Source organism: Sceloporus occidentalis, unplaced genomic scaffold, assembly GCF_023333645.1.
Source record: "Sceloporus occidentalis isolate IW3139 unplaced genomic scaffold, rSceOcc1.0.p SCAF_382, whole genome shotgun sequence".
Lineage (NCBI taxonomy): Eukaryota > Metazoa > Chordata > Lepidosauria > Squamata > Phrynosomatidae > Sceloporus > Sceloporus occidentalis.
This window is the reverse complement of record NW_028317362.1, coordinates 275,783-303,762: the sequence shown is the minus strand read 5'-3', so window position 1 is coordinate 303,762 and position 27,980 is coordinate 275,783. Positions and strand designations below refer to the sequence as shown.

The window sequence follows — 27,980 nt, the reverse complement described above, 5'->3', positions numbered from 1 at the left end:
CGCCATGCCGGGAAAGCTGAAAGTAAAGATTATGGCGGGTCGCCACCTGCCGGTGATGGACCGAGCCAGCGACCTGACCGATGCCTTCGTAGAGGTGAGTTTCTGGGTTAATTGTGTAATGTGCGGAGAGCTGGAAGGGTTAACGTTCCGTCACTGTGAGGATTACGGGATCCGGTTTCTTTTGTGTCGTTAAATGGAAGCTTCGGGAACCGTTTTCACCCATTATTATCCTTCGCGTCCAAGCTCTGACCAAAAGAAAGATAATCTGCCTGATCGCGATAGTCTGCGGCAGCTCAATGTCCTCTTGTTTTCTTGCTTTTACATATCTGTAGGTAAAATTTGCAAACACCACTTTCAAGACGGATGTTTATCCGAAATCTCTGAACCCGCAGTGGAACTCCGAATGGTTCAAATTTGAGGTAATTCCTGGCCGTTTCTCCATCATATGAAAATGACTCAGGGTAAGTAAACCTTTTGCGGTCCTGTAACCCGGGTAACTGCCCCACAGGTGGACGATGAAGACTTACAGGACGAACCCCTGCAGATCACCGTCCTGGACCACGACACGTACAGCGCCAACGATGCCATCGGCAAAGTGTACATCGATATCGATCCCTTGTTGTACAGCGAAGCGGCAACCGTGATCTCCGGCTGGTTCCCCATATATGACACGATACACGGTAATCACGTCTAATCCAGCGGCAGCCAAACCCCGGGGGTCTCCTTCAGCTCACTGTCTAATGTACAGACTCCATGCGATAACCCAAGAGCCCCCCCTTAGTACCAGCGGAGTCATGTGACTGGAGATTTACTGTCACCATATTGTACTTTATTCACATTTCTTTAGTAGTTTCCCAAATTCTACATTAGAATCAAATTTACCTCTGAATCTGTACCAAATGGGGAGGGTAGGTGGTCACTCAGACCTGTGGTCAGTGTCTGAGGGTGGAGGGCTTCAGGGGTGGAGGTCCCGTCTCTGACGCACATTTCCCCCCCCTTTGTACCCAGGGATCCGTGGCGAGATCAGCGTGGTGGTGAAAGTTGATCTCTTCAATGACTTGAATCAATTCAGGCAATCGTCGTGTGGAGTCAAGTTCTTTTGCAGTAAGTGCCACAAAACGTGCCGGCTCTGCTTGTTTTTACTGAGATGGGGACAAAATATTCTGAAACGCTCTGTTACTCGAATAATTACACACTTCAAATCTTAAGACCCCGTTTTGTTCCAAATCACCTTTATTTGCATCGTTTTGGTACAGATGAGAAGTCTTTGAGCTGCACATAATTAAGAATATTACTTTTGTTAACGTGCGTGTTTGCGTCGCAGCCACATCCATCCCGAAGTCATACCGGGCCGTGGTCATACATGGATTCGTGGAGGAGCTCGTGGTGAATGAGGATCCAGAGTACCAATGGATCGACAGGATCCGGACCCCGAGAGCCTCTAACGAGGCCAGGCAGCGCCTCATTTCATTAATGTCTGGTGAGAAAGCGGAGCTTCTGTATATCAGTCAACTTTCTCAACGGAAAGCTTTCTTCTGCGCTGGCAACGCGGCCGTGACGTTTATCTCTCAATGTGTCCTCCTCTCTCTGTTCTTTTAGGGGAGCTGCAGAGGAAGATTGGCCTCAAGGTTCTGGGGATGCGAGGGAATGCGGTGGTCGGTTACCTGCAGTGTTTTGATCTGGAAGGGGAATCCGGTTTGGTGGTCCGAGCCATTGGAACAGCCTGCACGCTGGATAAACTAAGTAACCTGGCCCCGTTTGCTCCGGCGTGTAGCTCTCCCTGCAAGGAAATGAAAGAGTAAGTGTGCGTCCCGGGAAAGAGTTTTTCTTACATACATTCATTAGATCCAGATCATTTTATTTCTCAAATCATGTGGATTATGCGTTTCTTTTTTAAATATATAAAAGTGTGTTGTATCCCTGAGACACAGTCTGGCTCCTGACCAGTAAAAGTGTCACAATTCATACGTTTATACAAAATTCTTGGGGCATTTTGTGGGATTATTGAGATTCCATCTAACACACAGAGGTTTTCATGTTTTGTTTTGGTGTCCAAGAGCTGCTGATCGCTGCACCCAGAGCAGGTATAACCCCCCTGGGTTGGTTTCCTTGGTTTGCGTAGATGGCATGTTTTGGACACCCCTGTTTCTTCTTCTTCCGGGTCTCGACCCCTGTCTTCTCTCCGCTTGCACATGTCTTATACCTAACAAACTGAATGAATAGACTGTCTACCTCTTCTCTTCTTGCATGTTTCTAGGAGTACGAAACCCAAAAACCCAACACTAACCCAATCTCACCCAAACCTTATTAATTATCTAACCTTTGCCAGCCTCTTCTCTGTACTTGTTTTCTTTTTTTTCCCACCTTCCGCTACCAACTGTCTCAGGTCTCCGCTGGTGCAGCCGCCAAGCCACGGGTATCGCTCAACTCACAACAGCCCAATTCACACAGCTACCGGCTCACGGCTCACTCAGAACTTCTCTGTGTCAGTTCCCACTCTCATCTACACTGGTACGAGACCACTCAGACTCAGGAGCTGGGGAGAGGCAGGCCGCAGGCAGTCTTACGGCAGAGGGCAGACAGGCAGGGAGTTTAGGCAGGTACCATGTACTTCATGCTGTATGGGCGCTCTGTTCTTGCTATGCAGCTGAAATGCCCCATGCTGGCATCACCCCAGCCTTTTGCCTATGTCCCTTCTATTGACACTGCACTCGGACCATGAGCCCCTGGTACAGTAAATACAGTCCTAAGAAATAATTTGTGTAGATCCATTGACAAGATAACACGAATACACAAGGATTTGGGGTTATATATCGACTTTCGGCATTCCTCCCTGGACTTTGAATTCTAACCGCATCATAAATGATTTTCCTGCCCCGTTTAATAGGGTCTCCCCCCCTCCGGGGATGTAAGGAGTGATCTGTGTCAATAGAAGCAGCATTTTGGGTGACAGGTAGGTAGTATGCGGCGCTTGGCATGATACGTTACCCTGCCTTGGCACATGGGTGATGTTAGAGGATAAGGAAACAATCCCTAATTCTGATATTAATGCATTTTTTTTCACGGCTGCATAAACTGTGACGGAATCTCACATTTCTGTTTATTAGTCTCTGCTTTTTATCCCCCTCTTTGTGTTCGCTTTACTTGTGTTTCGTTGCGTGGACGTGTCCCGGAGGTCGGCGGCTGGAGTGATAGGATTGGAACGCTGGACGCTTGAGCCAGATGCTAGTTGTTTTTGCGGGGTGATGTCCCCTCACTCCCGTCCGTCCCGCCATCAGCCTGATCATATATACGGAGGGATTATTTAATCTGTGTCCACCTTCTTCTGGCAGGGTTCCCTTCAGTGAAGAGCTTTACCCCAATACTCACTCATCAGGACCCTCCACCCCTCTGAAAAACCAAACCTGTTCCTTTTCACCTTCCAAGTCTTACAGCCGACAGTCCTCCTCTTCTGACACAGATTTAAGTTTGACACCTAAGACTGGTAAGGGGCATCCGCTCACTTTTTGTTTGTTTTTTCTGTTGTATTTTTTTTTATATTCATGTTTCTTTGTCCCTTCATCCACAAGTTATCAAAATTGTGTTCACAGTAAAGTGCGTTAGCAGCATGGGCTCCGCGATCTGTTTATAAGGTAATTCCTTCATAAAAAGGATACAGAACCTCAGCCGCCACAGCTGGGATTCTGGGTAATAACCCTCTTACCCCATAATCACACGGCATACAGAGCTCCTGCCGCAACCGGGGATTCTGGGTAATAACCCTCTTACCCCTATTCACACGGCATACAGAGCTTCTGTCGCAGCCGGGGATTCTGGGTAATAACCCTGTTACCCCATAATCACACAGCATACAGAGCTCTTGCCGCAGCCGGGGATTCTGAGTAATAACCCTCTTACCCCATAATCACACGGCATACAGAGCTCCCGCCGCAGCCAGGGATTCTGAGTAATAACCCTCTTACCCCATAATCACACGGCATACAGAGCTCCCGCCGCAGCCGGGGATTCTGAGTAATAACCCTCTTACCCCATAATCACACGGCATACAGAGCTCCCGCCGCAGCCGGGGATTCTGGGTAATAACCCTGTTACCCCATAATCACACGGCATACAGAGCTCCCGCCGCAGCCAGGGATTCTGAGTAATAACCCTCTTACCCCATAATCACACGGCATACAGAGCTCCCGCCGCAGCCAGGGATTCTGAGTAATAACCCTCTTACCCCATAATCACACGGCATACAGAGCTCCCGCCGCAGCCAGGGATTCTGAGTAATAACCCTCTTACCCCATAATCACACGGCATACAGAGCTCCCGCCGCAGCCAGGGATTCTGAGTAATAACCCTCTTACCCCATAATCACACGGGATACAGAGCTGCCGCTGCAGCCAGGAATTTGGGGTATTTACCCCCTTATCACATAATCACCCGGCATACAGACCCGCAGCTGTGGGTAATATCTCTGATCATGTAAATTGGCACTCTGCACGTGTTATCAGATAACCAGAGACACGTGGAAGTCAGGGGCAAGCTGTTAATATTCTACGCACTGATCATTGGACTTATTATTGAATTGAATACGATACATTTTAACGTCTGGTCGCTGGTTTTATTTGGCCCCTTGGACTGGATCCCCCTCGCTCGTACCACTTTAGTCCCACGGTGGGATGCGGTAATTGCCGTTTAAACCAAATAAACGTTTTTTGCTAAGGAGCCGTCTGCGAATAAAGTGCACAATTTCGATAACTTTCCATTCTGTTTGCTTTCATAGTTCTGTTGGTTGTGCCACGTGACCCCTATGCGTTTCTCCCGTGGCATTCGTTACGCAGGCAATATATATCTGTATCCCTCCGAGGAACCGTTATCTTTTTGGTTTTGTTTTTATCATTATTATTATTGCTTTTTAATATTTTGATTTCTCTTCTATTTCTGTTCTTTCCGAATCGCCTGAACCTCCCATCCTCTCTCCGCTCCCGTCCTGTAACAGCCCTTACCCACCGGGGGACAAGGATGTTCGTTTGCCCCAGCTCTCCTGCACTCTTTTGCGAGACCCAATTTGTCAGTCAGTCCTGTCGCCCCCCGGTGGGGTGTAGTGCGACCCCTCTGCACCCCAGACACACCGGCCCAGTGCTGCGGAAGTCCATCTCATTGAGTGACGAGCTGCTCCTGGCCGGTAGGGACGGCCGACACTTTTCTCCCCTCTTTCATGCCGTTTGCTCGATGAGACTTCACAGACCCCGCATGCAGATCTTAAATCGCGGGACTAACGTGTGATTCTGTGTAAAAGTTTCTTAAAAGCGTGAAAATGGCCGTTTTAAAACTGCAACATCATTGAGAATAATAACTTCTTTCTAATTTATTAGACTCCTTTAGAGAGGGGGAGGGCAGCCTCCGTCCCCTCCTGAAAAGCACCTTTATACCCAACATATGCCGAATGTCTTTATAACACTACTGGGCGGTTATTCCATGTGTCCACCACATGCTCCTAATTGTCTTTCAGTCTTTTGTTATTTCTCCCTATTGCAGAATATATAAAAAAAAATGATCTCCCTAAAGCTAAAGTGGTCGGATTGCAAAATTGAAGCCCCCAATTCCTGGCTTTTTTTTATGGGATTTAAGTGAAAAGCCCGGGGTGGTCGTCCTTTAACCACATTGGCAGATTTGGTGGAGGCGTCGGAGCCGTAAAGCCGCAGAGGATACAGGGTCCCCAGTCTACTTCTTCTAGGGCCACACTCCCCCAATGGGATATGTAGCCCCTCACTTCTTGGTCACCCTCCGAGGAGAGGGGCCACTAAAGTCTAAGGAGACAGTGGAACCTTCGGGGTCCCGGCCTTCGTATAGTATGGGGGCGTCACAGTGGGTGACTCTCCCTTTAATTCTCGCTTTGGGGTTCAGTCCAGCCTGGTGATGTGAGGGCCGATCGCTTTATTAACCCTTTATCAACACGTCCCCTAAAGAGCGGCTTTAAAAACAAGAATGCTTTAAGTAACAGCTCTGGATCGGTGACTTTATGTAAACCGTGTGTTTGGTCGACTTTAAGTCTAAATACATTGTTTTCTGTTCACGGAAAACAGATCTCTCCGGATGTTGCAGTTTTAAAATAAGCCCCTAGCTGATAACCGCTTAACACACGCGTGTAACACGCAGCAGGACCCGGCCCATCCGTGTGATGATAGCACGTCGGTTGTGTTTAACTCCTCGGGTGTCAGAAGGGTGTGTGACAAGTAGCAGTGAGCGAGCTCCCCGGGTACCCCGGACTGCTCCCCAAATACGCTGCATTATCCTCTATTATAATGACACATCATGGGAAGCTGCAGCTTGGACGCTTGCCTCTGGAATTCCTGTACGTTACAGGCAATCGCGTGGAATGTCTCATCATTCTGTGGCAGTTTGGGCAAAAGTTTTAAAAAAGGAAAGAAGTATCACAGAATGTTAGCTGTAAAAACTAGACTCGTCTCCCGGATCTATATATTTGTTTTAATAAAATGTAACAATTTGATAAATTTATACGAATGTCCGAAAATGAGTCGGGACCCCAAAAAACAAACAAAAAGTAGAGAGCTCTGAATTTTCTTCTGCGTTTCTGCGCTCTCTCTCTCTCACGCGCTCTCTCTCTCACGCGCTCGCTTTTTCTCTCACGCGCGCTCTCACGCTCTTGCTCTCTCTCACGCTCTCGCTCTCTCTCTCACGCTCTCGCTCTCTCTCTCTCTCTCGCTCTCTCTCGCTCTCTCTCTCACGCTCTCTCTCTCTCTCACGCTCTCGCTCTCTCTCACGCTCTCGCTCTCTCTCTCACGCTCTCGCTCTCTCTCTCACGCTCTCGCTCTCTCTCTCACGCTCTCGCTCTCTCTCTCACGCTCTCGCTCTCTCTCTCACGCTCTCGCTCTCTCTCTCACGCTCTCGCTCTCTCTCTCTCGCTCTCTCTCTCACGCTCTCTCTCTCTCTCACGCTCTCGCTCTCTCTCTCACGCTCTCGCTCTCTCTCTCACGCTCTCGCTCTCTCTCTCACGCTCTCGCTCTCTCTCTCACGCTCTCGCTCTCTCTCTCACGCTCTCGCTCTCTCTCTCACGCTCTCGCTCTCTCTCTCACGCTCTCGCTCTCTCTCTCTCTCTCTCACGCTCTCGCTCTCTCTCTCTCTCTCTCACGCTCTCTCTCTCTCTCACGCTCTCTCTCTCACGCTCTCGCTCTCTCTCACTCGCACGCGCTCTCACACTCTCTCTACCTTCTCTGCCGTAAGTGAGGGTGAGTGTTGGCACTAAACTAAAGAGACAGGCGGCGCGCAGGAACAGCTATACGTGCAGCTGCATTATTTAACAGATTGGGACTTATCTATAAAAAAGGTGATTTTTATGCAGTTTCTTATTCATTTGTAATGTGGTCGTGGGGATGTTCTAGTGATTGGTTGCCATGGTGATGAGGCCACGTTTCACGATTCTGCACATTGCTTGTAAAGTACACACTCCGGACGCTTTCAAATATTCCATGAAAAACCCCGAAGAAGGTTTAAGGCAACGATTAAAAAAACAACAAAAAAAAAACACCTAAGAATCCTATAAAGCCCAAGCTCCCGGTATGTGATCAGGTTGAAGTGAAGGAATTAGCAGCCCTGTTATCTGTTCCGTCAGACGCTGCCGAAGAGTGAAAGAAAGTCGGCGCTGATCGGTTGGCGCGTTTCACTTTTAATTTCCCGCGCTCGGCTTTGGCCTCCGCCTGTGTCGTGATACATTGTTGCCAACGCTTTACGTCTCCGTGGCAACGCTCATTCCATAACTAATAGAAAATGTACCGGAAAGTCTATGCTTGTTAATTAAGGGTCGGCCGCACGTTAGAAAAACCCCGGTAAGCTTTGGGTTTCCCCGACCGGGATGTTTTTTTTTCGGGGGGGGGGGGGGGTTCCGGTCACCATTAAAAGAAATGTCTGTCCTGAATAAAAAAAATCAATAACTAAAATAATGTGATAAGCAGGAAGTTAGACAACTTACTAACATATCTATATAAATGTCCGACTCGTTTTACACGTGTCCGGTGCCATGACGCGTAAACCCGCCGTGAGCCCGTTTTGTGGTGTGTGCATGCACGACAGTGTCGTTTCTTGTCTAGTCGTTTTGTCGGTGAAGTTTATTGGAGGAGATGAACTCTCCGGTTGCTATGGTCCTTGTCCTCCACACGGCAACCAGTGACCAATGATTTATTAAGCTTCATGCCCCCCCCCCCGTTAGTTCGAGGGGGGACTCTGGGTACAGATTCGCAGACTTTTACCCCGTAGACGTTGGCGTGTGTCCGGCTAGAAGCCCCCCGTGATCTCCGGAGATGGTGAAACGCGTTGGTACATTCTGACTCCTCCATTGTCCCGACCTCCTCTCTCCCCCCTCTCTCTGCTGGAATACACGATATATATCGCTGCTGCTCCGGACCCCCATTGTTTTGTGAGCAGTTGTCCAATTTTTATGTTTTGCTGCCATTATTACTGTCTGGTCAGATAATTGCAGGACCCCCCCCCCGGTACTTTTCATTCTGGAACATTCCGACGGGTTCTGTAGAAAGGACAATTCTAGAAGTGGAGCAAAGAGGTGGTTTCCATGGCGATTGCTCCACTTCGTTCGAGAATTGCTGTTTAGACATAACCCTGTGCGTTTTTCGTCTACTGGCAAGTGATTGTAAGCTCTTCCTCCAGTAGCCGTAGCCGAACGCCAGTCCTCGCATAAAGCAGCCGGTGCGAGGTGCGGCTCCCTGTTTGCCCAAAAGGCCGTTAGACAGATGCGGCGCGCGGTGACTGAGATCAGCTGACGGAGACGACCGGCTCTTCTATTGCGCGACCTTTGACTCCCAAGTGCAGCGGTAACGAGTTATTAGCGTTAAATAACACTTCCAGCTCCTGCTCGTAGAATTACAGCCAGACTTTCAGGTCCCGACGGCGGCGCTCAGGGAGGTGAGGAATGGCGTGGAACGCGATGGCTGACTTTATCTCTGTGATACTGCCCCCTAGGAATGGGAAGCGGCAGCGCAGGAAGAGATGGAGGGGCATTTAAAGGCCTCCTGAGGCAGCAGACGCAGACCGCGCTGGAGCAGAGGGTAATCGCTCGTTGTGTGTTTGTATCGTCACAGATCCTCATACACAAGTAATGATGTCATTGTGTACCGCGCTGCGGACTATGTTTGCTTCTTATAAACCTGATACTAAAAGTGCCGCTGCGTTAATGCCACGTGTCCCATTTAAATTAATGTTTTAAGTGAAGATTTTGACGCGGTCTTTTTATTCCTCCCAGGAGTTCCCGTTTTTCACTCTCACCTCCTTCCCCCCGGGATTTCTCGTTCACGCCGGCGGGGTGGTCAGCGCACGCTCCGTCAAGCTTCTGGATCGGATTCACAATCCTGGTACGTGTTTTCTTACGCGGCGCTCGCGACATGCGCGTCACATTTATAGAAAGGGGCACCATGTGCGGCAGGAGGCTGGGAGGCAGCGGGGCGTGTCAGGAGGCGGGAACGGGACGTGTCAGGCGGGGGGCACTGGGTGTGTCAGTGGGAGGGGCACTGCACATGTCAGGAGGCTGGGCGGGGCACAGGGCACGCAAGAGAGGCAAAATCTCCCAAAACACTGGGCATTGTCGGAGGTGGTAATGCACCGGCGTGGGGTTTAATAACGGTTGTGCCGCGCGTTTCGATGCTTCCGGGGTATCTGGCGGTTTTTGGGGTCGTTATCACTGTCATTATTCTGTAATATTCTGTAATATTCCGTAATGGCCGTAACGCCTCAGAAAAGCTCTTTGACGCCGCATGCGCCGACGCGTTCCTCTGCGGGCTGCGTTTGGGGGATTTCTATTTCTTCTGATTATTTTGTCCATAAAACTGACGCTGCCACCAAAAAGTAGACGTTAATCAGCGTAAAAGCGGCCAAAATGTTCATTTCTAATAAAGTTTCTCCATTGTTGAGAAGGTGGTGTATCCCAGAATGCACCTGGCCCACTTTTTTCTGATTGGCTGCCCTTTAACAAGGTTTTATGGCCTGTTTGGACGCGGGTTACCTGCCCGCCGTGGTCTCTGCCGGGTGACGTTGTTTCTTTATACCGGCGCTCAAAGAGCTTTTCAGCAAAATCGAAAATTTCATAAAAATGTAAGGATTTTCGCAGGAAAGTTTTACACTAAAATGTTCACAAAATAATACACTTTGGCCATAACTGGTGCCGGTTCTTCCAGATCATTCCAAACTTTTATTAACTGTGCTGTCTGTCGTTGCAGTTTCCGTGTAAGCTGTGCCTGCGCGTGTCTCTCTGCTCTTCTCCCCTCCTCTTCTCTCTCCCCTCCTCTTCTCTCTCCCCTCCTCTTCTCTCTCCCCTCCTCTTCTCTCTCTCTCTCTCCCTCTCTATCTCTCCTCTTCTTTCCCTCTCCTCTTCCCTCTCCCTCTCCCTCTTCTCTTCCCTCTCCTCTTCCCTCTCCCTCTCCCTCTTCTCTTCCCTCTCCCTCTCCCTCTCCTCTTCCCTCTCCTCTTCCCTCTCCTCTTCCCTCTCCTCTTCCCTCTCCCTCTCCCTCTTCTCTTCTCTCTCCGTGTCTTTCTGCTTCTGTAACTGACCCACTAATTTGCTGTTTTAAACTCAGCCTTTGTCGGGATTATGGGTAACACCAGATCTTACAAACTGCTAGACTGGAATTGTTACACTTCAGGTATATCATCATCCTTCCGTGTAGATCGTATGACGGCGAAAACTATGGCAGCTCAGTGAAAAGTTTAGCTTACGGTAAAAGGTTGCACTGCGGCCCCCAACACGGCCCCCGGACCCGATTCCTGCATATTTTCATAAATTTGATCGAGGAGAAAAATATAAATTAGAAAATTATGACCCATTTTAAACAATGATGTAATGATGGCGACCCCCCCCCCCCCCGAGCAGACACATTGATCCCCAAACATTCCCGAAAGCGGAAAAGGAATATGATAGATTTTTCCCGTTTTGTATAATCCAAGAAACGTAACTTTATGTATCTGACGCCAAAGCGGCGGTCGCTGTGATCGCGCGTCGTTACCGGGTTACTTCCTGCGCAGGAACAACAAACTAGAATAAAAAATAATGGCGTCTCAGCAAATTTCTGTTTCCGTGTCGCCAGCTGCTGCAAATCTTTTAATGCCTCCTATTCTGTATGACATTCCCGGGGTAAGACGGCTCCTTTCACCCATTGTCCCGGGGCAAAGCGGCCGGGGGGCATCGTCACCGCTTGGCAGCTGCGCAGGCATTTCATCAGGCAGCTGACACGCCGGGAATTTCCATGGAATGTATGTTATAAACAGGGTCGCCGGGGGATACTTTGCCAGGATCGGGGGCTTTCTGTCCCCTCGTTTATTTGATCCAATCACGGGCAGCCGTCTGGAAGTCTTTTGAAGTCTTCAGTATGAACCCCAAATGTTCTGGATTCTTCTGCCGAGTAGCCAGAAAGTTCCATGACATGTCAGCCTCTCTAATACGGGGGGCTCTCTTTCTATTGGTGCATTGAAGTAATACGGGGGGCTCTCTTTCTATTGGTGCATTGAAGTAATACGGGGGGGCTCTCTTTCTATTGGTGCATTGAAGTAATACGGGGGGGCTCTCTTTCTATTGGTGCATTGAAGTAATACGGGGGGCTCTCTTTCTATTGGTGCATTAAAATAATACGGGGGGCTCTCTTTCTATTGGTGCATTGAAGTAATACGGGGGGCTCTCTTTCTATTGGTGCATTGAAGTAATACGGGGGGGCTCTCTTTCTATTGGTGCATTGAAGTAATACGGGGGGCTCTCTTTCTATTGGTGCATTGAAGTAATATGGGGGGGCTCTCTTTCTATTGGTGCATTGAAGTAATACGGGGGGGCTCTCTTTCTATTGGTGCATTGAAGTAATACGGGGGGCTCTCTTTCTATTGGTGCATTGAAGTAATATGGGGGGGCTCTCTTTCTATTGGTGCATTGAAGTAATACGGGGGGGCTCTCTTTCTATTGGTGCATTGAAGTAATACGGGGGGGCTCTCTTTCTATTGGTGCATTGAAGTAATACGGGGGGGCTCTCTTTCTATTGGTGCATTGAAGTAATACGGGGGGCTCTCTTTCTATTGATGCATTGAAGTAATACGGGGGGGCTCTCTTTCTATTGGTGCATTGAAGTAATACAGGGGGGCTCTCTTTCTATTGATGCATTGAAATAATACAGGGGGCTCTCTTTCTATTGGTGCATTGGGGTCCGCTCACTAATAGTTGAGTTGAAACAATGTAGCAGTTACCCAGCGGACCTCGATGGTGCGAGCCGTTTACGTTTTCTGTGGAATCCGGTAAATCCGTTTACAAAACAACTGCCATAAACCGGTGACTTTACTAGCGTGTCGGGGCTCGGATTGACCGCGTGTCACCTGTGACTATTGCTGCTTGACGTGTTTTTTTTCGCGTTTACACAACAAACGCTTTGAGAGATCTTTATCATCAAATTCGAGTCAAATTCTGATTGGATTTCAGTGAAAAAAACAAACAAAATAATCTCTGCTAACATCACACACAAGACCCGGCCCCCCGTAAGCCCCCCGTTCAGTCTATTTCGGGTCTGTCGATGAGCGCGGCCGTCCCCGCGCGGCCCGTTCAGTGCTTCCCGTAGGACGTTTCTTTGTGTCTGCGTTTCAGTGAGCTGCCATGGTTTTCTGTATGTGATGCCACGATCCGCGCATGCACTAGAGTACCCATTAGTGGCTGCCTTGCCGAGTGCACTCAGCTTTGCTTTTGCCGGGGGTTAGAGGCGTCTCCGTCTTCCTGCTTTCTTCTCGCTTGCCTCGGACCCCCGCCGCTTGTGGCCGGAGTGTGCTGCTGCGTTTAGTGACCCCCCTGTTTGATCCGTGCCGTGTCTGACGTGGCAGGTAAGTCTCCCGTCCTCCTGTCCGCGCTTTCTGTCTGCACAGCTATGAAAGTTGTAGGTTGCAGATAAAATTCCTTGTCGATCGCATTCGCTGCTGCGAGCTTTAATAGCACGACATCCGCAGCACCCGTGCATTGTGGCAAATGGTATTATTTTGTACTGAGCGTGGCCTTTTGGTAACGTACCTGCTGAAGTCGCTTGGTATTTTTTGTATGCTGAGGGACCTAAGCCGAGGAGAAAGTCCCCAAAACGTTGATTTATGCACGTGCAATTTTCTGATACAACAAGAGATTTAGAGCGCAACGGTCTTATTGACGTTGCAGACTCCGCAGAGGCTGCGATGATATTTCTTGTAAGCGGGCAGAGCTCTGCGTCCCCTAAAAAAGCCCCCCCGATTTTCCTGCGTATCAGAAGATTGCCGCTGCACGAGTCGGACGGGCTGTATGTAGAGACCCGTGATGATGTAATAATGCAGAAAACACGCTGTTACCATAGCAGACGTCTGCTCAGAGCGGCGTGTTTGTAACACGTGAGGCAGAGACTCGTGGTTAGTGTATGGAGACCGCCGGTTGTAGCTTGTGGCCGGTCGGTGTAGATACCGGACGTTGGATCCTAAGTTTTTCTTTCTCCCCTCTTTTTCTTCAGATGAACCGGAAACACGAGACGCCTGGTGGGCAGAGATTCGCCAGGAGATAAAGTCTCACGCCAGGGCCCTCGGGTGCCACGCTGTGGTCGGCTACAGTGAGTCCACTAGTATCTGGTGAGTCCGATCGCCCGTGTGCGCCGCCACGCGAAGGAGCGGAGACTCGGAACGTGTCTGCAGCCCGGAACCGCTGGGATAAAGACACCTCTGTGCAGGGGCAGGGGGAGAGCGTCCGGGGCGCGCGTCCCGTGATTAAATTTACTGTTACTGGTCCTCTGCCAAAATAAGCCATAGAACAGCATTCCACGCAATCAAGGGCTCTGTTCCCAGGAGCTGACACTCTAAAGGCGGCAAGGTGCGGGCAGTTGGGTTGCAGCCACTTGCGTATCGGTGGGAGCTGTTATTGCAGAGCCCCCCGCGTTACATGCAGGTTCTGAAAAGAGCTGTGCGTGTAGTGCTAATATTATGTGTCCTTTGCGTGCATTGTGCTTTGCGTGTATTATCGATACTATGTGTCCTTTGCGTGTATTATCGATACTATGTGTCCTTTGCGTGCATTGTCCTTTGCGTGTATTATCGATACTATGTGTCCTTTGCGCGTATTGTCCTTTGCGTGTAATATCGATACTACGTGTCCTTTGCGTGTATTGTCCTTTGCGTGTATTATCGATACTATGTGTCCTTTGCGTGTATTATCGATACTATGTGTCCTTTGCGTGCATTGTCCTTTGCGTGTATTATCGATACTATGTGTCCTTTGCGCGTATTGTCCTTTGCGTGTATTATCGATACTATGTGTCCTTTGCGCGTATTGTCCTTTGCGTGTATTATCGATACTATGTGTCCTTTGCGCGTATTGTCCTTTGCGTGTATTATCGATACTATGTGTCCTTTGCGCGTATTGTCCTTTGCGTGTATTATCTATACTATGTGTCCTTTGCGCGTATTGTCCTTTGCGTGTATTATCGATACTATGTGTCCTTTGCGTGCATTGTGCTTGGCATGTGGAGTTAACCCCGTGTTCCCTCTGTTTTGCAGCGAGGAGGTGTGTATCTTGTCGGCCTCCGGCACCGCAGCCGCACTGAACCCTCGCTTTCTCCAGGATGCCGGCACCGAATGCTGTTTGGATCAAAGGTTGTCTGGGCAGCCCGGCTTCTTGATAGGGTCAGACAAGGGAGAGGTTGATTTTTACCTTCAGAACCAGGATAGTTGCCTCCTTTTAGGGTAGGTTACGCAGGACCGGTCAGGGCTCAGGACACGCGCTTAACCCGTTCTCACTAACAGCCGCAGAGGTAACCCGTGTCTGCGCCACGCGGACCCGGCCTTCCCTTCTCAGCGTTTGGGGACATTTAAACGGGCAGTTCCACCTCCTCGTCCGCAGGGTGGGTAAATAATACATACGTGTGCATCGACAGCCCGGGCTCCGTTACGGGGAGTAAAAATACTTTTTAGAGCTTTTCTAACTCCAAGTCATCCAGCCTCTGCCCGGTTAGTCCGCTGCTTCTTCACCGAGGTTTTCGTTTGGGAGATTGCCAAAAACTGGCCACGGGTTCTGTGCCATTGCGCATGATCGTTCAGTAATCCCCCGACTCGGTAAACCTGTCGGGAACAGTCAGGCAGCGGCTTAATTCTCATATATATTTATCTGATTTTTCTTTAATGATCCATTTAATAAATGCCCCCCCCCCCCGGCATGTGGCCCTAGCGAGTGGGGGTATCTCCACTGTCCGGATACAGCGTACTTATTTTACGTGCCATAAGCGGGGGTCTTTGTGTAAGTCGGGAGGCTGCCTCTTTAAATACTACCCCAAATCCGACACGTTTGCCATTTACACGACTGATAACGCCACAAAGTAAAAACACGTGTTCTCAAACGGAACTAACATACATCATATGTAACCAGCTGCGTGGAGCATGCGCGTGTGAATGCGTACATTGTAACGGTCGCCGTATAAAACGTGGTGAATGCCGTGTCTTCTAAACGGCGCGTCTTTTCAAAGATCTGGCAAATCTATGTTAATCTGTCGGGTTTTACAATCATCCTTGTATATAATCTTTATATTAATAATATAACAGTTCTAAAAAGCCAGAGCAGCTCCTCGGGCCCCAGCCGGCCGGCACATAACTTGGGGGCTAATGATTATTCCCCAAAAAATTCTCACTTTTCTGTTTCTGTAATTTGTTGGGTTGAAAGAATGTTGTGATGCGGAATAAATTGCTTTATAATAAGAACTGGGAGCCACAGAGGGTAACAATGCTGATGAGGGTTACATATTTGTGGCTATATCTGCTTCCCAATATTGCATTAATTTGGATTTTATTTAAAAAAAAAAAATACATTCAGAGACGAGGAGCTGCAAAAATGATTTTAGTGAAGGCAGGTAATGAGAGGGGCAGAGAAACACAAGTAAATATAATAAAAAGTAAATAAATCTAAAAAATAAATATAATAGATCATTAAATAATAATAAAATAATTGATTCTGTTTTTTTGGTGTTTTCAGCCAATCAGAAGGCAGCTAAAGGTTGATAATCATTATTATAATTATATTATATTATTGCAATCCTTTATCAGCAGTAAAGATAAATTGCCCCGCAACGCCCTCTTGTATGACGTGCTGGACTGTGTCGCCCCCTTGTGGCCAGCGAGTTTTCTTCTGATTGACAGTATCCAGGCTTCGCTGCGCTTTCTGATACGTTAAACATGCGCGGCCGTGATATGTTTTCGTTTCTCCCGCGATCAGGCCTGAAGACGGATCCCCGCCGCCGTGCGCTTTTTGCCACATCCCTTACGATGAGCTGAACATGCCTTTCCCGGCACATCTGACGTTCTGCTACAGCTGCCACAAGCACAAGGTCCCGGACGTTCTATTTACCACCATAGATCTGCCCGCCGACGCGCCAGTGGTGGGGAAAGGCTGTCTCATTCAAGCAAGGTGAGTCCTGCAGGTATCTGCCGCGCGTGATGCGTGTTACCGGTGCACGGTTATCGCTCACACCCGTTCTCTCTGCCGCCAGGTTATGTCGGCTTAAGAAGAAAGGCCAGGCGGAAGCCAACGCCACGGCCGTCAGTAACCTCCTGCCGTTCATGGAGTACGAGCTCCACACGCAGCTCATGAACAAGGTGAAGCTGAGAAGCATGAACAGCCTGTTCGGCCTCCGCATTCAGATCACCGTCGGCGAGAACATGCTGCTCGGGCTGGCCGTAAGTGAAGACCCCCAAACCACATAATGGTTCCAAACGTTCTAGCCCACCCCAGAACCTTCAAACTATTAAATAGAAGTAAATAGTCATAGGAAATGTACACAATGACGGCCGCGCAGTACAGGACTCGCTCCGGGACCCGGTGGTGCCCGTCCGCCTGCACAACGTATAAGCAACGGATCTGCGGTGGTCGGAAAACTCGGGATGCGCAGTATAACGGCAGTGAATATAAGCTGAGATCCTGTTACTTTATTACATTGTTACATTATAACGGTGTATACATTATTATATTGTTACATTATAACGGTGTATACATTATATTGTTACATCACAACGGTGTATACATTATTACATTGTTACATTATAACAGTGTTTACATTATTACATTATAACAGTGTATACATTATTTTATTATTAGATCATAACAGTGTATACATTATTACATTGTTACATCATAAAGGTGTATACATTGTTACATTATAGCAGTTTATACATTATTGCATTATATATACTTTTACATTATATACACTATTATATTGTGTATATATTTTTACATTATTACATTATATATATATATTGTTACGTTATATATATAAATATTTATATATATATAATTCTATATATTGTTACGTTATATATATATATATTCTATATATTGTTACTTTATATATATACCGTATTTGCTCGATTATAAGACGAGGTTTTTTTCAGAGCAAATGCTCTGAAAAATACCCCTCGTCTTCTAATCGGGGTCGTCTTCTAATCAGACCTCAAATAGAGTCTGATTAGGAGACTAAGATCCAGATCCCCCGCACCGCTGCAGGGGACCTGGATCCTCCTGTCTCACCCCCCCCCACCCATCATACACACTTACCGGTGCTTCCTGCTGTATTGCCGGGGCAGCGGGTTGACGTCTACGCGATCCGCGTAGACAACGTCCGCTGCAGCCGGAAGGAGGTGTGGCTAGCAGCGGGGGTTGTCTGCGTCCGTCGCGGATACCTTCCCCGACTGTCAGAGATCAGAGTTCCCCGCACCGGTGCGGGGAACTCTGATCTCTGACAGCCGGGGAAAGTATACGCGACGGACGCATACAAACCCCCGCTGCCAACTCCACCTCCTTCCGGCTGCAGCAGAAGGCGACGTCAACCCGCTGCCCCGGCTGGAAGCACCGGTAAGAGAGGGCTGAGAGGGGAGGGGAGGGGAGAGTGTGTGTGTGTGTGTGTGTGTTAGTTAAATGGGGGTATAGGGTGTGTGTGTGTGTGTGTGTGTGTTAAATGGGGGCATAGGGCATTTCTGGAGTGGCGTTAAGGGGGCATTTAATAGAGCACTCTGCCTCCTGAAATGCCTTATACACCTATATGCCACTCTGCCCCATAATATGCATTTTAACCCCCTAAATGCCAGAATGGGATATAGGGGTATAAGGCATTTCTGGAGGCAGAGTGGCACATAGGGGGTCAAAAGGCATACCATGGGGCACAGTGGCATATAGAGGGTTAAAAGGCATATCATGGGCCACAGTGCCATATTGGTGTGGCAAGCCTGGGGGCAGATGTGCGTAACTGGGGGACAGGTTGGAAAATACAAGAAATAAAAACAAAAAAAATATTTTGCTCAATCATAGCTTTTATTAAAAAAAATAGTTTACATGAATTAACATTTACTGGTAAAACTTTTTTCCTTTAGGGTCGTCTTATATTCAGGCTTTTTCTTTTTTTCCTAAATTAATATTCAGATTTTGGGGGGTCGTCTTATAATCAGGGTCGTCTTATAATCGAGCAAATACGGTATATTGTTACGTTATATATATATATTCTATATATTACGTTATATATATATATTCTGTATATTGTTACGTTGTGTATATATATATATATATATATATATTCTGTATATTGTTACGTTATATATATATTTATATAAATATATTTATTCTGTATATTGTTAAGTTTTATATATATTCTGTATATTGTTACGTTATATATATATATATTATTCTATATATTGTTACGTTATATATATATATATATTCTATATATTGTTACGTTATATATATATATATATTATTCTGTATATTGTTACGTTATATATATATTATTCTATATATTGTTACGTTATATATATATATATATATATATATATATTATTCTATATATTGTTACGTTATATATATATATATTCTATATATTGTTACATTATATATATATATTATTCTGTATATTGTTACGTTATATATATATATATATTCTATATATTGTTACGTTATATATATATATATATATTCTATATATTGTTACGTTATATATATATATATATTCTATATATTGTTACGTTATATATATATATATTATTCTATATATTGTTACGTTTTATATATATATTCAGGGCCGGCCTTAGGGGTGTGCGACCTGTGCGACCGCACAGGGCGCCATGGTTGCAGGGGCGCCTGACCGGGACTTAGATTAAAGCATCGGTTTTTTTTTTTTGTGTTTTTTTTAAACTTTATTTAACATCATTCATGTTAAATAAAGTTTTTAAAAAAAAACGACGCTTAAATCTAAGTCCCGGTCAGGGGCGCCGAGCGGTTGTTCGTGAAGTTCTCGGCAACCGCTCGGCGCCCCTTACTCTCCGTGACTCCGTCGCTGTGCCGGCATCTCATGTTGAGCGCCGGACTATTCCGGCGCTCAACATGAAATGCCGGCACCGCGGCAGAGAGAGAAGACGGATGCCTCCCGCTCTCACCGCAGGACTCCGGCAACAAGGTAAGTGGGGGGGGGTGCAGTTTGAAGGGGCAGAGGGGGGGGTGTAGTTTGAAGGGGCAGAGAGGGGGGGTGTAGTTTGAAGGGGCAGAGGGGGGGTGTAGTTTGAAGGGACAGGGGGGGTGTAGTTTGAATGGGCAGGGGGGGTAGTTTGAAGGGGCAGAGGGGAGGGGTAGTTTGAGGGGCGGTAGTTTGAAGGGGCATGGGGGGGTAGTTTGAAGGGGCAGAGAGGGGGGGTAGTGAGGGGGGGGGCGCCAGAGAAGTAGTCCGCACAGGGCGCCACAACGCCTAAGGCCGGCTCTGTATATATTCTATATATTGTTACGTTATATATATATATATATTATTCTATATATTGTTACGTTTTATATATATATATATTATTCTATATATTGTTACGTTTTATATATATATATATTATTCTATATATTGTTACGTTATATATATATATTGTTACGTTGTGTATATGCAGCTTAGCTGGAGAATTAGGGTTTTTGGAACCAAAAATATTCTGTGAATCCTGAACTTTTTTTCTAATCTAGTCCTGTGTTTATTTGATAAAATGCACTTTTTCTGATCAGTCCTGAAACAGTTTAATTTCAGTGAGGATTAGACCCGGGGGGTGGGGGGGTGCATTCTGGGAGTTGCTGGTTAGCGTGTTGTGTGTCCAAGTGTATTCCAGGTCATGTGTAACTAACGTGTCCGTGTTAGTCTGCCACAGGCGTGTACCTGGCCTCGTTACCTGCCCCTGGAGGCATTCAGATTGCCGGGAAGACCCCCAGCGACGGGGCTTCGGAGCAGCACATCTCCCACGTGCAGAAGAAGATCAACGAGACCATCGCCAAGAACAAAGAGCTTTACGAGATAAATCCCCCGGTAAGCGGCTGATAAATATTTATCCTGAGGAATAAACGACCCTGTCGCCCGCTTTACCCGATTGTCCGTCCTGTTCGGGGGGCCGCTGCGTTGTTGCTGACGGCGGGGGTCACGTGCCGGCAGGGATTCTGTCCGTCCGTCTGTCTCGCAGAGGAATGCGAAGGTCGCTTTCAGTCGTTACTCGTTGGGGTTCGTCTCGTTTTATTCCAGGAGGTGTTGGAGGAAGCCGTCGGGTCGCCCATTCCGGAGCCGCGCCAGAGGTCACGGCTGCTCCGGTCGCAGTCCGAAAGCTCGGACGAGGTGGCGGAGTTGGATTTATCGCACGGGAAAAAGGATGCGTTTGTCTTGGAGGTAAGGAAGCGAGACCTCGAAGGCGAACGGCGTGAATGTAGCTTTCATCGGGGAGGAATTATCTCAGCGGCCACAAAATGTCCTCACTTGGAACCGACCTTCGCTCTTTAATGTTTCTGTTAGATCGATGACACCGACGCCATGGAGGACGTGCATTCGCTGCTCACCGACGTACCGCCTCCCCCAGGTGAGCTTCTTAAACCCTGCGCGCGCGGACCACCCAGGCACGGCTGTTCCCCCCAGACACGCCCCCCCCCCCCGTAATGAGGAGGTCTGAAAGTATTCATCGCTGTTATTTGTGTCTCTTAGAGGTTTGTGAATTCTATTCGATTTTATTGTCTTTTTCTTCCTTTTTAGGGTTTTTTAGCTGTAACACGGAAATCATGCCTGGAATCAATAACTGGACGACGGACATACAGGTGATGAGCGGGTCGAGCCCCAGAACGCTTCCCTCTTCTGACATCATCAGGGAACGTGACGTTTGTGTTTGCCTTTTGATGTCACTTTTTAGTGTTATAGATGTAAGGCGCGATTCTAGAACAAAATCACCACGGCAACCACTGGAACGACTCCACTTTTAGTGCTTTGCGACAGGGTTGGTGTGCGGAGGGGTCGCCATCAGCGGGATAATCGGCGCTCTTTCTGTGACCTGACGGGAATTAACCCTTTGTTTGTCGCTGCAGATGTTTACGTCCGTCAGGGTGATCCGACTCCCCAACATGAGCCTAACGAACCCGACGCTCAATAAGAGTTTTAACGACCTCTGCGAGAATCTGCTGAAGGTAAACTCTGTGTGGGCAGAGCGGGGCAAATATTACTGTGTGGGCAGAGCGGGGCAAATATTACTGTGTGGGCAGAGCGGGGCAAATATTACTGTGTGGGCAGAGCGGGGCAAATATTACTGTGTGGGCAGAGCGGGGCAAATATTACTGTGTGGGCAGAGCGGGGCAAATATTACTGTGTGGGCAGAGCGGGGCAAATATTACTGTGTGGGCAGAGCGGGGCAAATATTACTGTGTGGGCAGAGCGGGGCAAATATTATATGCTGTGTGGGCAAAGGGGGGATATTACGAGCATTGATTCCATTTGCCAGCCTTAATTACTAAGCATCTGATTATACGCTGAGTTTATGCGCTGGGATTATATGATGAGTTTATACGCTGAGTTGTGTTAGGGATATTAATGAGACAAAATAGGCAAAACCAATATTTCGTCACACACGCAAAATAACGACGCTACCAAAGATTGTAGTACCACATCCACAATATTAATTTAAGGAGATACCCTATATTTTATCTCCAATCCTAAATTCTTTCAGATCGCCGAAAATTATAATTCAAATTAGATAGATATCACCACGATAGTCAATAAAAATATTATTTATTGTAAATCCAATTTATAAAATATATATATGAGTCACACAGTGCATGATATAAAACACAAAATTCTTAAAACATGTCAAAAATGAATCAATTCAAATACAGTATATTATCGATAGTTATCAATATGAATCGTTATTTTATGAGTCTAACACACAATTAATTTCCAGTCCACTCAGCAACCAAAAATTGATAATAATCCGGGCAGTAATAGAGATATCACTATCTCTCTTATATTAGTTTAACTAATATGACAAATTAAAAAGTAATTTAATAATGTCTACGAGTATTAGTGAAGTTCCTAATAGATGCAAATAATGTCAAACTTCATCTACAGGTAAAAATACCTTTTCATTATTGTTATTATCACGGGTTATAAGCTGCAGTCTCACAAGCCGCCATATACAATAATGCAATATACTATTTCCCGGAAACAGGGAATTCTATACAAAGAAGACAAAATTCACCTCTATTCAGAATAATAAAACAATTATATTTACCACCACTTGTTGCTGTGGTCCAACTGGTCCTTGTAGAAATTAATCCAGGTTCAGTGGCAAGAAATTAAGTGGGCAAGAATATAACTTTCTACAAATTATATAGGTTAGGACTCCAAGTAACTCTAAGAGTAAAATTATGGTGTCAGGATTTTAAGATTCCAATTCTCTGGGGTAAATTTGGTGAATAAGTCCGTCAGGGTCTGTCTGTTTCAGGGTGCGATCTTTTTTTTTTTTTCTTTTTTTCTTAAAGACATCAGCTTTTAAAGACAGGGCTTATTATCATAGCCCCCACCTTTTGGTAGGAATTCTCCAATCATAACGGTGGGTTTTACCCATTAAAATTAGGATTTCTACTCATAATTACGTTGTAATTTCTTAATTTACCTGTCTCTTGTCTAAGAATTAACTTAAAACCATTACATATGTGTTTGGAATTTATCCTTGGTCACCCTTATCGCTAGGTGTTACCTCCTAGATAGTAACTCAGGCCTTGGTAGTCTTACCATGTATCCCCCATACGAATTTACGTTCCCAAGGATATGCAGCGTCTACTCCTTAACTTTCTCATGGAAGATAACATTAATTGTATCATATATACGCTGAAACATCTATATACATGAATACTTCTTTGTTCTCAATTATAGAGGGAACAAACACAAAAAGAAATCATCACTATATGATTAAGTAAAATAAAATGGCTCTGACTCCATTTTGTGTTCATGTAAAATACAGAATATGTGGAATACATGTTTTCTATGATAAAATATCTGACAGTTTTTACGCTGGGATTATACGAAGGGATTATACGCAGGGATTATACGAAGGGATTATACGCAGGGATTATACGCAGAGTTTATACGCTGGGATTATACGCAGAGTTTATACACTGGGATTATACGCGGAGTTTATACGCTGGGATTATACGCGGAGTTTATACGCTGGGATTATACGCGGAGTTTATACACTGGGATTATACGCAGAGTTTATACGCAGGGATTATACGCAGAGTTTATGCGCTGGGATTATACGCGGAGTTTATACACTGGGATTATACGCGGAGTTTATACGCTGGGATTATACGCAGAGTTTATACGCAGGGATTATATATTGAGTTTATACACTGAGTTTATGTGTTGGGATTATACGCTGGGATTATACGCTGAGTTTATACGCAGGGATTATACGCGGAGTTTATACGCTGGGATTATACGCGGAGTTTATACGCTGGGATTATACGCGGAGTTTATACGCTGGGATTATACGCGGAGTTTATACGCTGGGATTATACGCGGAGTTTATGCGCTGGGATTATACGCGGAGTTTATGCGCTGGGATTATACGCGGAGTTTATACGCTGGGATTATATGTTGAGTTTATACACTGAGTTTATGTGTTGGGATTATACGCTGGGATTATACGTTACGTTCTGCTGTTTAATAATCCGCCGCCGTTGTCTCCGTTTGTGTCTCAGAGTCTTTACTTCAAGCTGCGTTCGATGGTTCCCTGCTGCCTCTGCCACGTGAATTTCACGGTCTACGTCCCGGAAGACGAGTCGATTCAGGTCAATCGTTTCGTTTTATAGAGGAGAATCTCTGATGATGATATCGAGTCGGCCGGGGGTATTAGCCGCCGGGGGTATTAGCCGCCGGGGGTTATGTGGCCTGGGGTATTAGCCGCCGGGGGTTGTGTGGCCGGGGGTATTAGCCGCCGGGGGGGCATGTGGCCAGGGGTATTAGCCGCAGGGAAGGTCGGTGCAGTAAGCGAGGTAGGACGCGCGAACTCATTTGTTTCTTGTACCCGCCTGCAGGTTGCCGTCACCGCCGTCGCGATCAGGTTCGACAAACAAAACGCGTTGCAAGGAAGCAGAAGCAGAGCGGAGAAAGCGCAGACCCGAGGTGGGGACCCCGCATGCTGCCGTAACGCGCATGTACGGTGCAGATACTGCGTGGGATACGCGGGGCAGGGAGGCAGCAACTAACCCTTTCATAAAGAAAATCCCCGCAGAGTATTTCTTCCTTTAATTAAATTCCTAGATCCGTCGCCCCGCGCTGCCGGCGCTCTGGTAATCTTTTACTAAACAGCGCCGTTTGTGTGTTCGGTCTGCGGGCTCTGATTCCGCGCATGTATCGCGTGGTAGGATGTTTTGGTAGAATTAACTCGTTAAAGCATTTTGACGGTTTTATATATATTGTAGTTGTTGAAAACGATGCCCCGTGGCCCGGACGTCGGGGGTCCGACCGCCAGTAATTCCATTCATTGCGAAATCCGCGTGGGTTTTTCTTCCAGGTTCTACGGACACCGAGGATCAGCTTCAGTTCTCCATGGAATTAAATTCGGATTCTCCGAGCTTCCAGCCCTTCTCTCCGGCAAAAGGTGATGATTTCATGGAAATGATAATCGGGCGGATATCCTGTGTCAGCCACCAGGGGGCGCTCTGCCGCCGGCGCTCCGTAATCGCGTTTCTGGGGTCTTAGCTTTAAATGCAGTTAAATGTTTATTTTTAGCCGGACGTCGCTGATCCTTTACAGAGTCAATTGCTGATCCCGCGATGTTTGTTTATAACGACACAGATCAGGGACCCCCGGCAGCGAGTGAGCCCGCGCATGGTGCCCCCGACGCGTCGAACTCTCCCCCTCTCCTGACTGTAGTGTAGGCATATTTCGATTTTGGGGTAACCCGCAGTGACCGCGTCGCCTGTCTATCTGTTTGTATCGTGTCACGGCCGCCCGCTGCTCTCTAACTCTCCGCCGTTACGTTGTTTCGCTGCAGATTTCCCGGATCGCACAGGATCCACGGTGGGGGCCGCGCAGCGAGGTGAGTGGGCCGCGCAGCGAGGTGAGTGGGGCGCGCAGCGAGGTGAGTGGGGCGTGCATCCTCCGCGGCGCTCTTTTCTCCGCAGACCGTCTCGTCAGAAGAACCGTCATCCATCGATGTGTTTTTTCTTTTTTTGTTGTTTTTTGTTTGTTTCCCGTTTCCAGCCACTTCTGTTGATTTGGGTTCCTTTGCAGACAGATGCAGCGGCTGGATAGAGCAGATTAAAGCGAGAGCTCACATGGCGAGGCGCGGATCGGTTAAGACAAGTAGGCAGCTCTCCTTTCTCGCTTGCGACGATCGTTTCAGATCCACGGCGGTGACGGCTGGAGCTTCCTTCTCATTAATGGCTACCGAGATCAAAAGCGCCACGTTAGCGGAGTGTGAAAGCTGCCGGCCCCTCGTCACCGCGTCTACAGAACGCGCCTTAGGTGACGTTCCCCAAATCTTACCCGTTCAGGTGCCCGAAACGCTAAACCTGGACGATAAATGGTTAAAAACCCCGATTGTTCTGGAATAACAGCCGAGAGATCTTTAAAATATGTCTCGTCCAGTGAAAGGGATCTATAGCACTAAGGCGTCCTGTCTGCACGGTCCCGATGCGTCGCGCATGCACATTCCCACAATGCACCACAAGCAGAAAACGGGAAATGTATCAAGATTGAGAACGGTCATGTTGTAGGCATGTTGGATTAACCCTTAGAGCATGAAACTAGCAACATCAAGCTGTAAAGCGCCCAAGGGGCCCGAACGCAGCCCGCGCTCCTCTCCCGATTCCTGCACCAGTTGGAAAAGTGTTTAAAAGGACAGAGCGTTGCTGGAGGTAGATTTCTATTTAATTTCCTCCTGGTGGTCTTTTGCCGCCCCCCCTCCCCCCCCGCAGGGGACTCCGTAGCTTTGAATAATGGGGGCTCTGTTTGGGCGAGAAATAATTTAAAGATACAATTATTACAATTAAAAATAATAAACAATTAAAACCGGTCAGTTTCACAGCAAAGACCGTGTTTTTACTGAACCCCGGCATTACATTTCCATTGGTTGTCAGCGGTTGCCGTTGGTTTCGGGGGATTTTCAGACTCCCGGGAATCTCCTCGATATTCGTTCCAACTTTCACACTCTATGAAACGCGATGATCCTTCCGCCCGATGACAGAAATCCCGCGATCCTTTTCTCTCCCTCTTTTTTCCTGGTTTTTCCTGTTTTGTCGATTTTTGCTGCTCTCATTTATGATTCTTTTTGCAGGAATGTTGTTTTTTTTCCCCGCCATCTGCGCATGCACGCTCTCGCATGACCCTCCTTCATTCACTCGCTCTCTAATGATGCCACGCGGCCCTGCTTCACCGGTACCGCGTGTGAATGTCGCCCCCGATCGCTGTGTATCTCGCAGCCCTCGTCCTTTGCCCCCCCCCCCGGGGTCTCACTGCTTTGCTTTCCTTTCAGCCACGTCGCTGGAGAAGGCGAGTCCGCTGGCCGAGGGGCTCCTGCGGCACCGATCCGCCGGCGCGGTCCCCGCCATCACCGTCGTCAAGATGACTCCCCTTTCATTCATCCCCGGGGCCAAAATTACCAAATACCTCGGGATCATCAACATGTTTTTTATCAGAGAAACCACGTCCCTGCGCGAGGTGAGAGACCAATCACAGTGATCCTCGGCCCCGTAGACCACCCCGCGGAGCCCCCCCGACGCGCCTGAAGCTGGTTTCATTTCACTTTTTTTTTTTTTCTAGAAACACTCATTTTCTGTTTTTTTGCACGGTTTTAGGAGGGCGGAGTCAGCGGCTTCCTGCACGCGTTTATCTGCGAGGTGTTCGCCATGGTCCGGGCGCACGTGGCGGCTCTCGGGGGCAACGCCGTGGTGTCCTATATCATGAAGCAGTGCGTGTTCATGGAGAATACCAACAAGAATCAGGTGCATTACTGCATTGTGTACATACGGAATCATTTATATCGCCATCATATTCCGCGGCGCTCTACAGATCGGCCCCATCCGGCCCCCGTCTACTCTGCCAGTCCTTCCATCCCGTAGAGACCCTTAATCAGTCGTTGGTCTCGTCTTAGATTCAGGAGCCGTATGTCTATCCCAGGCATGTTTAATACCCTCACTGTATTACCCCCTACCACTTCTGCTGGGAGGCTGTTCCACTTATCTACCACCCACTTTGATATAATTGCATGTTAATGGTTTCGTGTAGTTTAGGGACTGGGATGGGTGGTCAGAGGGTCCGCTGGTGGCCGGTACGGGGTGTAATCCTCTGCTCTCCTCTCCCCGCAGGCGCAGTGCCTCATTAACGTCAGCGGAGACGCCGTGATCTTTAACCGCGAATCAGAACTGGAAGCCGCGGCCGCCGCCGCACACCCCGCGCCTCAGGGAGACGGCGCCACATGAATCCGGCGTCCCGCATGCCGGCGCCGCGTGTTGCTTTCAGTGAAAGACGCTTATGGCGCCGATCCGTGGCTCCGGAACGTGTTTTCCGCGTTATTTATCCTCGCATGTGCAATGCTTGTGGCCGCCGCACGGTCAGCCGGTGAAACCGCATTCATTTAAACGGCGCCCCGGGGAAGAGCGGTGATCCGCCGCCGGACTTCTACGCGCCCAACGA

General features: G+C 47.7%; 1 protein-coding gene across 1 annotated transcript; it reads left to right on the top strand.

Annotated features, from left to right (window-relative positions):
- Positions 1-4: 4 nt before the first annotated feature.
- On the top strand, positions 5-27,766 carry LOC149273385 (C2 domain-containing protein 5-like). Its single transcript, XM_089506391.1, has 25 exons — positions 5-94; positions 333-419; positions 509-680; positions 1,009-1,104; positions 1,325-1,480; positions 1,600-1,798; positions 2,387-2,511; positions 8,983-9,068; positions 9,263-9,371; positions 13,503-13,617; positions 14,539-14,634; positions 16,244-16,435; positions 16,518-16,704; positions 20,175-20,339; positions 20,550-20,690; positions 20,814-20,877; positions 21,048-21,109; positions 21,374-21,472; positions 24,041-24,130; positions 24,377-24,464; positions 24,856-24,942; positions 25,548-25,649; positions 26,821-27,005; positions 27,143-27,289; positions 27,653-27,766. The coding sequence occupies exons 1-25, from the start codon at positions 5-7 to the stop codon at positions 27,764-27,766; spliced, it is 3,054 nt and encodes a 1,017-aa protein (XP_089362517.1).
- The last annotated feature ends 214 nt before the right edge of the window (positions 27,767-27,980 follow it).